This window comes from Anoplophora glabripennis, unplaced genomic scaffold (assembly GCF_000390285.2).
Source record: "Anoplophora glabripennis isolate ALB-LARVAE unplaced genomic scaffold, Agla_2.0 scaffold397, whole genome shotgun sequence".
Lineage (NCBI taxonomy): Eukaryota > Metazoa > Arthropoda > Insecta > Coleoptera > Cerambycidae > Anoplophora > Anoplophora glabripennis.
The window spans coordinates 392,105-403,532 of record NW_019416531.1 but is presented as its reverse complement, the minus strand read 5'-3'; the positions used below and the strand labels follow the sequence as shown (position 1 = coordinate 403,532).

Genomic DNA, 11,428 nt, shown 5'->3' with positions numbered 1-11,428 from the left:
GCAGTGTCGTAGAGACGGGGTCAACGTGACCCTTTTTTAAAAATATTTTCTACGCCACTGCTAATTTTGTCAAACGGGCACTATTTTCGTGTAAAGTGTTCAATTGTCTATCGAATTGGTCTCTTGCAAAATTTGGATTAAAGCAACCATTTTTAAGAGAAACACCTTTGTAGAAAATTTGTAAATCCAATTTTATTTTAATTCATTTTAGTTTCGCATAGTAGGCTTGTGCTATTCAAAATAAAATTAAACATCGCCTGTCACTAATGTCAATGTGTACAAGTGAGTTAAGTAAACTAGATTATAAGCTTCTTTTTGTCATTTTTACGCTTTAATTTTACGGAAACTTTGACGCCCTGTATCTCGTTAAGGAGGCATTTGCGACCCTATGTTTATTAAGACTTTATTACTTACCCTAGAAGTCTGTCAGCGGTTTTTTGAATCACCCTGTATATACAGGGTGTCCCGTTCATGTTTCAAAAAAAACCTGTGATCGAGTTCCTCAGGGGAAAATAATAGGGGTAGTTCATGTAAAGTTTTTTTCTTAGACGCCCTGTTTTCGAGATACAGTGTGTTGAAGTTGTTACTTTCCAAATGGTTTTCCTTAATTATCTTTAAATTGGATAAAGATAAAAAAGTCAAAATTTGTACACGAGTAAAGAAAAATGTGCAAACTGCTTCTTTCTGAAAAGCAGTGTCGCCGATATCGGAGGGGTACAATCGAAAAAAAAATATGTTAAAAGTCAAAATTTATTAAATTTCAATACGGTTCTGTAAACACTAAAGCGTACTACAAAAACGGAGTACTTGAGTTTTAGCAACATTAAGATATAATGAATTCTAGGAAAACCATTTATTCAGATTATCTAATAAAATATGACAATCTTGCATTAATATTTGATCTGACTTATTAGACAAAACCAAAGACGATCATCGGCATGCATAGTAAAGTGAGCATTAGTTGAAATAGTGTAAATATCGTTGACATGTAATAAATATAACACAAGACCCAAAATTGATCCCCGTGGGACTCCCATCTTAACAGAGGCATACTCTGATTTATATGTTACAGAAGCATTATTCTGATCTTTATAATTAATAATAACTGACTGTTTCCTCTCCTCAAGAAAAGTCCTGATCCAATTTAGTGTAATAAATAATTAAATACCATAATCTGTTTATTTTGATTTACTTTTTTAAATGTTAGTTTACAACAAACTGAAACAAAATATTTTTTTAGTTAATAAAATGTTTTACAAAATAACTGTTTCATGTGATACGTAAGAAATTAAAATTATAGTTTTAAATGTAAATACTGTTGGTAGTTAAATGTCTTCAGCTCATTCAATGGTAAGGTCCTCTTTCAATTTAATATTTTGTTAATGTACTTGTGCCGCTTTATGTGAGAAAAAAAAAATGCAACTTAATTTTTCTCGAAAATGGTACATGCTACCGAATTTCGACAAGTACACCATTTTTGTAGTCTCCTTTAGAGTTTACATAACCGTTTAGAAATGTAATAAATTTTGACTTTTAACATATACTTTCTTCGATTGTACCCCTTCAATTACTTGTATCGGCGACACTGCTTTTCAGAAAGAAAGCACTTGCACATTAGTCTTAACGCACAGTTGATGTTTACTCGTTTACAAATTTTGACAATTTTATCTTTAGCCGATTTAAAGCTAATTAAACAAAACCATTTGGAAAGTAACAACTTCAACACACTGTATCTCGAAAACAAGGCGTCTAAGAACAAAGCTTTACATGAACTATCCCTATTATTTTCCCATGAGGAACATGCCCACAAGTTTTTTTGAAACATGAACCGGACATCCTGTATAATGAAAAGAAGATTAAATCAGACCAAATAAATGTGACATCGTGATATTAGGTATTCGACTTATTTTATTTTGCGTTTATCCAATAGTTTTAAATTCTAAAACAATAAGGAATTTCTTATTGGGAAGTGTACTTTGACATTGACCCAGGAGGTTCCCTTATCTTTCCCCTTTTTTATATGAATTAAGACAGAAAATATAACTAAAAGCTATTACACTTTGTGAACGTTTCGACGTTTTTACTACGAGATCTTCAAAACTTTATATGTTGAAGTATATAAGTCACACAACTGTAGTTGTACGTAAGGATATTTACGAGTAGCTATAACGTTGGAAATATAAATATTTTTGGTTTTAAAGACGAAGTTAGAATACTAACAATTTCGAGTCTTTAAAATTGAAAATATTAAATTTCTCAATTTTATATTTAAACGTGCTTACGTAGATACAAATTTTTTGACTTAAACACCTGAAAAAAGCCCAGAAGTGCGTAGTAAAAAAGATGAAGCGTCGACAAAGTGTAATATTAGTTTTTCCTGACCTAACCCAGATCCAAAAAAAAATAGTAACAACCAGCAGATGACATCAAATAAATATTTAAAGAACCATATCTCTTGACCTCTTTTATATCCGATGAATCTATAAACTATAGGTAAACTATTCAAATTTGGTATAACCAATTAATGAATGAGAATGAGGTCAAAAAGTAGTGAGAGAAATAATATCTTTATAGTGGGAGAATTATCACTTTAAAAAATTTAAATTGTGCTCTCCAAAATCTATCCATCTTACTATTTTCTTAGTGTACGCACTATTCACGTAGTAATTTTCTTTTTTTTTTGTGAAATGGAGTCAGCGATCCTCCTCGTTTTGGTTAGCAAATTCATTAATAGTTGAAAGATAATCATGCACAACATTGAAGGTTTACAGTAGGTACAAAATTAAACGTCAAATGAATTAAGGTAAAAATATCAAGAATTTACCTACCTATTTTATTAAATTCGTGTTAGAAAAATACATTTTAAGTTTATTTCTAAGGAAATAGTAATAAAGGTTTTTGGGCAGTAGGTACAACTAAATATATTAATTTAAAAGATCAGTGGAGTACATTTTTACGTTTCAGGTGGACTCCAACCAAAGGTCGCTGATTTAATTAATAAATAAAGTTAAGTTAGCATTAAAAGGCCTCTCTTTATATACGAGTTGTGCCAAATTCATTCAAACACGTTTGTAGGTTCCTGAGATATAACAAAAAGATATTTACTTTTCTAAAAATATAATCTTCTGAAAATATGAGGGATAAAAGGTATAAAAAACTGCTCACTGCTACTCAATGCCTACGCTTTCAAATAGTCAAACTAACAGAGAGTTACCTGCTATTTCGAAGGTACTATGAAGGCAAGTGTTGCATAGGCACTATGCGAAATTATTTTTAAGGTGAAATAGCTACTTTGCGAATTAGTATCCAAGTATAGTCTTTCCGAAGTCAGTTCAACATGCAAAAAAAGCCTGGCAATAAAATTTAATGACTTTCATAGCCGCCCCTAAAAAAGTTTTCTGCTAAAGCTAAACAATTATAATAATAATTTGTATATAATGTGTAGAAAATTTCTATTATAATAATATGCTCACTTAGTCAACATATTTTAATTATTTATGTCCTCAAACAATTTTATTATATTGATGGTAAATTTCATTTTGTTCCGTTTCAAAAGGTCTCCAAAATGCCATGTAATAAAATTATTCCTCCCTTTCGCAATTGCAATATTAATTAATAATTAATAATTAATAGAAGGTGCCTATAAAAAACTAAAACTACCTAAATCGCACCAAATTCCGCATTGCTGCACTGCACTGCTGGGCAATTTGTCAACCGCTTGTCAAAAGCTGAGATTTATTGCTCAGTAGCCCAATGCAGTTGTATTAGATTTCGTTTGCCCGCGCTCGCATTCCCCAACTGGGCATATACATTTCTACCACCTCCACATGTAGTTCGACCAGACCTGTATATGGGTATGGTTAAATAAATATGGGAAGCTGCGTCAGCGACCGAACCTGGTACATACCGTCAACGTCTTAGTTCCTCAATTGGTATCGGAAAGACTATACTAATGAGTTAATTATTATATTCCACGTGTGACATACTGAAGAGAATTAATATGTTCGAAACCGTTATATGTATGGTGGTTCCGTTGATCAATGATCCTGGTTCCTCCTTAGTGAGTATTGTGGGTATCGTGGTAGTCCGCAGAGTAATTGTTCCCCACAATATCATCAGTCTATAAAGTCTTATGTCTGTGAAATCAATCCTCTTGCAAAATATTTATAGAACAAAACACATCCATAATTCGATAAGGAATTCATGCCTGTAATCTTAGAATTAAAAGTGGTCATTCTGTATTAATCTAAATTTCTGATCGAATATTTCGTAAGACACTACTAAAAACTACACCCTTAACTATTTTAACTATCATCGCCTGGAAATCAATAACGAACATCTTAATTCAACTCGCTCCGGTCCTCCATTCATTATGTTTATCAGATATTGGCAGAGTTGTAAGTGGACCAAGAGTCAGTCAATCAGCCGTTATCAGTATCTCTTTATGTAAATTAGAGGCAGGTCTATATTCAAGTACTGGCCTTGCGTTAAAATTAAAATGAGATTGTATCTATCTTCCAACTGTAATAATTCTACTGTAGTAATTTCTTTGCTGACTGTAAAGCTAATGTATTAGAAATAAATATTTGAAACCTCGTTTCCACTGATATATAGATTTGAAATTATATTTCATTTTACTTAAAAATAGTCATTGTACTTGTAAGTAGTACTTTTATTACGTCAAGATTATTAACAGATATTCTTACGTTAAAACACTTGGATGTACCTATTTAGGTGCAAAATATGCACACTAAGCAAACTTTACTTTTAATTTAGTTTATAGACACAACAACTGTCATTCATAAACTATCGACATTCCCCCGCAAACTTTTGTTTTAGTGATGGTAATGTATACCATTGGCAACTACAAACTCGAAGAACTGGGTGTAATCGAATTTTTCTTTTTCCTCTTGTTAGTTTACTCGACTAACTCGGAACTGTGTAACGGTTGTTCCAGTATTCTATAACTGTATTAAGGTCTTTAGATTCACCCAGTGTGAAATTCACTTAGAACACCGACAATGACGTTCTTTTATTTGACGAGGTAATTATCTTCTCTGAGACACAGCCTGTCTGGCCACTTTCGTATTAGTATAGCTTTAGTCGAAGGAAACATCGCTTGTATTCGTCAGTTACAGATTTTATGATTTATCAATAAATATCATTAATGAAATAATCTATTTAATTATACCTATTAGTGAAATGCCACTAAATTAAAACATTTCCATTTCAGAAGCTATTATTGTATCAAAGTAATAATGAAATTTGAAATAGTTTAAAGGTGTATTCAGTAGTATCCCAGCTCTCCATTTTGTGCACCAGATTTTTTATAATATTTACTGGAAACTTATACCAAAATTTATTTCTAATGTCTAGCTGGCGATGTTGCTATTATTATTAATAATCACCAGTACTTATAAAAAAGTTGTTAATTAAGATAATTAAATGGCTATGTTTTCACAGTGATATTGTCCCCATTATTTATTGTGCCAAAAATTTATCATTATTACCTAAATACTAATTTACAATTTACATTGCATACAAAAACTTAATCAAAGATTTTATAGACCTCTGAAATTATTACATCCAAATTGCCACATTTTAAATTAAGATGTGACTCCCACGTTCAGAAAATTAAAGATCTGGTGCATGCAAATCGCCGATTGACTGTCAGAGACTGTCTCACCATGAAATTTTTACTGAAATATTGAACATGAATCGAGTTGCAGCAAACTTTGTTCTTCCTTTGATGACCAAACAACAGAAAGAAAATCATATGGACGTTTGTCAGCAACTCCTTGAACAGTCTAATGACTATGAATCATTCATTCAAAGGATCATCACATCCCAAGAAAGCACACCAGTCTGAATCCAATGTCAAAGTAATGCTCACAGTATTTTTTTGACTTTATCGGAATTATGCATTTTGAATTCTTGCCTCATGGTCAAACAGTGAACCGTATATGCTATCAAGGCATTTTACAGCGGTTACGTGAAAAAATTAGCAAAAATAGACCAGCCTTGTGGCGAGACAACTAATGGTTTTTGTATCATGATAATGCGCCTGCACGCTCAGCGTTGCCAATTCGTAGTTTTGTACTAAAAATCAAATTTCTGTCCTCCCTCACCCTCCTTACTTGCCAGACCTGGCTCCTTGTGATTTTTTCTTATTTCCTAAATTAAAATCAGTGCTGAAAGGACGAATTTTTCAGATTATTGATGATATCAAAGCAAATTCGTCACAAATCTTAAAGGCCATTTCAAATGAAGCTACCGATCTAGGACTGCTTCGCGAAATGTTAACACCGCTGGGAAAAGTGTGTGAATAGGGGAGGGGAGTAATTTGAAGGAAGCAAGGACTAATAATGTATAAAATTAATAATAAAGTTAAAAGAAAATAAAGTTTGGTTATTTTTTTAACAGTCCTCATACCTGTATATGGTAAGCAAGCAATAGATATCTAGAAATACATTAAAAATAAATATATCGTATATTTATACATTTCGTAAACTCGTTATTGGCTTAAATGAACCATAATTTAATTTGGGTTTAAGGTAATAAAAATACAAAGGAAATTCCTAGCTATTATCATTAATGTTACAGAGATAGCTCAGACGATTATTACACTTCTAGATATAATTAACGTTTTTGGTTTCCAAATTATGTAAGAAAGTCCACTGTTTATATTAAAGCTATACCTACTGCTTTATCAAAGATATAAAATATGGTAAGATTGAAGAAAAAATATTTTATATCATGATTATTCTAAAAAAATGGCGTTATGGTACAACTCACTTGCAAATCAAATGAAAATCAGAGTGAAAAATTCTTGGCATTTGATTTAAAAAAAAAAGCTGAATTAGACTTGTTGAATTCATATCTATAATGTAATTTTAAAAATCAAAGTTATGACTAAAGTTACTCCCGATTACTTCCATTCTGTTCAAGGAAAGTAGGTAACGGATGGTAGTATTCAATTTGGTAAGGGTAAAATTCCAATTGTAGCAATTTTTATCTAATTCAAAATAATTAGGAACAAAATTATTATAAATTACAATGTAAAACGTCACGTTACCATGAAGAATTAGGTACTTCAGAACTAACTTCCTCCCTCTTACAAGAAAAATACTTTCTTGTTCATGAATAGTCAAATTCAAAATTATTAACACACCTACGCCAACTCAACGATTTCCGGAACATAACTCGTTCAACGCACTGGATATCCTCTCCATAATATTTTAAGTAGCTTATGTTATACGGTTGAAAGGACAAAAAAATTACAGGTACGTTCAGTCAATATTACATCGCAATACAGCAATTAAATATCTATCTACATTCTTTGCAAATCTATGGACATCAATTCCACTCTGCGTTTCCTTTCATTGCAAAACACCGACACACCATATCGAACTGTTTATTATTACAGCACTGCAATACACATTGTGTCGCGTTTGAAAATCGAGTAACCTTTGCATTTTATGAGGCAATTGTTTCCGATACGACAATCTCTATTTGACATTTAACAATAGTGCGATGAAAATAGTGTTTAAATATTTTTTAACGTTGATATTCATAAAATTTCAGTTGTGACTGTTATAGATTTTGTTCTTTAATTTTTTCTATGAAAAATGGTAACTTTATTAATACCGAGAATAATACGTTATGCAAAACCAACAGTTCAACCAATAATTTAACATAAACAACTCTGCTAATCGACAGAAATTAAAAAAAATATATAGCCGACGAAAACATGTGTGACGCTACCTTTATAGCACTTTTCAATTATTAATTTTTGGATTATTTAATGCAGTTGCTTCGAAAAAACAATATTTGAGTGAATATATCGATAATAACTTATTATAACCTGCATACACAATAGTTATTTACATCATAAAGGAGGTAAATATTATATACCGGTTGAGGACGATTTTGTGCCCGAGCGGAGCGAGGGCTGGCAATAAAGTCCGAGACTGGTAAATTATACTTAACTGCTGCGTGGTGTATAACATTGTATCTACTTCCACAGTTCTTTATGGTTCATGAAGTCACCTTAGTTGTTTGGATTTCGTCGTTTCTAAGGTGTTTATAAACAAAACTATATAAAAGTTGCAATTTTGCTGGTTTTGAATTATTAGAAATAATAATTATTAACGAGTGATTTTCAAATAGAAAGTGCAGCAAATTCTGCCTGCGAATTTTTATTGCCCGAGAAGTCGAAAGTGCACTACGGACGAGCACATAGAAAATTCAAAGAATGGTGCCAGAACAGAAATACTGATGTTTCTGAAATGTTACTGCTAGCATATTTCATGGAGAAGTCAAAAACTTTAGGTGGTAGTGACGGTCTTAGGCATTGCAGGAGCATGCCGTTCTGATGAATTGTGCAAACTTACTTTGGACGTCAATTTCAAAAATTTTGATGACATTATTGTAGTTACAATTCCATATTCTAAAAATGGTATGTCACGTACGTTTACAATTATTTCTCGTTTAGGTTATGTTTCTTACCTAGAAATTCTCAAGAAATATATCAAGATTAGATTGAAAATTAAAACTGAAATTTCACGCTTTTTTAGCACGGTAGATATTACAACCAACCAGTCGGGTAAGAATACCCTTTCTATGATTCCTAATAAGATTGCACAGTTTTTGAAACTGAAACATCCTGAAACATATACAGGCCATTCATACAAAAGTTAATGTATTAGCAATCAAGAGACATGGTGGGTGGATGTCAGTCACAATTGCAGAAAGTTATGTTGATGACAGTTTAAGTAACAAAAATGAAATAGCCGACAGGATTCTTTACAATGACACTTCAGTAAATGTTACTAGATGTAATAACTGTACAATTCCTATAAATATTCATTCATAATAATTAATAAAATGTAATGTTTACCAAATATTTCTATTTGTTCATTTACTATGCATTTATAACTCGAAATCACTTTTTTGCCTTGGGAGGTAAGTTACCTCACTTATCATAGCAACTTCCACTTCTACGGTAAAATCCACTTACCTCCTTAAAAACAATGTATTAATAGTCTATATTTACTATAGTGGCAGCAGATAAAATAATTTTTACATTGCTTTCAACTACTGGAAAAATCTTAACTTATATAAACAATATGTTCGTACTCAATATTCCAATGTCTTTGACTGTTAGGCATTATTTTTGATAGATATTTTGGTTATTGGTTAAATATTTGCCAACAAATCGTCATCTTATAAAACAATACTATCTTCATATCCAAGTTTTGCGGCTTCCGCTGTCATTGTCTATGTGTTCAGCCTATCTGGCGCCACCGTCTTCAGAGTCACATCATTGTCACTAATTCCAAGAATTGCACTTTGTTGCAAATCCGTTTCCTATAGGAAATTTAACCGGCGACGGTTTGAGGTGTTATTCACACCTCCAGTAATTGAAAACAATTAATGTCAGTTGTTTCTGTTGCAGATTTGATAATATTGGTGAAGGGAATATGTAATTCAAAAGTCAATCAATGCAATATGTGACTAAATGGTTGTGAAGCTCCAATGTCGTCAACAAAAGTTCCATCGCTTATTTTGTAAACATTTATCTTATTTTCGCAAACATTAACACAAATTGTTTATAGAAATGCTGCAATGCACTGTGCGCCAAAAACTTTAAACAATATGTAAGTTTACAGTAGAAGTTTACTTGGGAAAAAGGCAGTATTATAAATATTACACTTAAAATTGTCAATTGAGTTTAGTATAATTTTCTTTATTATTTGTAAAACTTTCACTGTAATTTTTATACATCATGTATAGTAAAAAAAACGTGTAAGAAATTTGCAGAAACTTTTTCTAAAAAAAAATATTTCTTTTGTAATATGGTTCCGCACAACTAAAAATTTGAAGAGGGAGTCACGTGCAAAAAGGAACTCACCGTGTGGCGTTTCAAAATATCCCCACATCGGAATGCCAACGGCAGCGGCGCCCACCACGAAGCAGATAAATCCTAAAATTGCGACACATGTTGAATACAGGGGTTTGGTTTCCGCCATATCACAAACACAACATCATAAACAAATATCACAATATCACAACAGGACAAGCAACATAAACAGCACAAATATAGCGCATGGCCCTCAACAACACATGTCACGAATCGATTCGTAAACGTTGTTTACATAAAAGACACGTCTTGGCCGAAGAAAATCCAATTCGCGAGGTCGACACAGTATTCCTGCTACGTGGGCACCTTTCCCGGACGAGTTCACATTTTCCTGAAAATTGTTTTTTCCCGGGGCCGCAGGGTTTGCGCGAATTTTTCTGTACCTCTTTATGGCAGCGCCAGACTGGACGTTGCTATGTATTTACGGGGTTCGAACTAAGTCAACTAAAGTTGTTACTACCTTGCTGAGGTGTGCCGCCGCGTATCATGGGTAGGGGAATTGTGGATTGTCGACGGCGAAGTCGACGAATAGTACTTTCAGTTTGCTTAAACTGCGATTTGCTGTTTGACCGGTGCTGTGACTTTGTGCAACTGTTTCGGCGGTCTGGGCCACAGATGGAAAATTATGGATTTTCTCTAGTTACGTGCTCATTTATTTATGGTTCGCGGAAAAATCGATATTGCGGCGACGTTTTGCTGGAAGGTCATGCACACATAATGTCAATTTCACTGGAACCATAATATCACAAAAATAAATGAAACTTTAGAAGACCGGTTAGAACAATCAGTTTATGTGGCGTTACAGACTACTGAAGTAAAATATTCAAATATTTGTTAATTATACGAGTTCTGAATATACCGGGTGGGGCATTTATCTTGAGATAAAATAATATCTCGATTGGACTCGATTATTTCGAAAAAAGCTTCAGACAAAAATTGTAGGGCACCCATAGGCTATTAAAAGGGCCATATTACTTCCGGTCTAGACCGCAAGTGGTGTTTTTAGACCGACAGTTGACTTTTTTAAATATAAACACCCATTTTTATCACCGATTTCGATTAAAAAACTAAAAATAAACATTTTGTTTATATTATTTTTTCGATTTAACCCATATTTTGGCCATAAAATGGCCATAAAAAAAAACAAGAATCTTGAGACAACGGAGTATCTTGTTGGGATCATTTAAAAAAAATGTTTCATACAAAAGTTGCAGGGTGAAAAGGGGGTTATCTTGACATTACCTTAAAAATGACCTTGACTTTGACTTCAAGATCGTTTGAAGATCAAAATCAAAATTTTAAATGAGACCCTCTTTTTAAACCTCGGAAATTACAAGAACGGGAAGTTTTACTTTAAGATATGAACTTAACCTCAAGAACCCGATGATGAGAGACGAGGGGACTCAACGAAGACAAGCACCCTGGATAATAATTAATAATTATACAATTTTCGATCTTAAAATGACCTTGACATCTGGGCTTGTTCTTGAGGTTAAGTTCATATTG

General features: G+C 32.7%; 1 protein-coding gene across 1 annotated transcript in view; it reads right to left on the bottom strand.

The window, feature by feature from the left end:
* The window catches only part of LOC108910368, a gene marked incomplete at its 3' end in the record, with an annotated part of 109,636 nt that extends 99,210 nt beyond the window's left edge, over positions 1-10,426 (bottom strand). The window contains exon 1 of the mRNA XM_018714950.1: positions 9,914-10,426. Coding sequence (XP_018570466.1) covers positions 9,914-10,031 — 118 coding nt within the window. The remainder of the gene's footprint in view (positions 1-9,913) is intronic.
* Between the last annotated feature and the right edge of the window lie 1,002 nt (positions 10,427-11,428).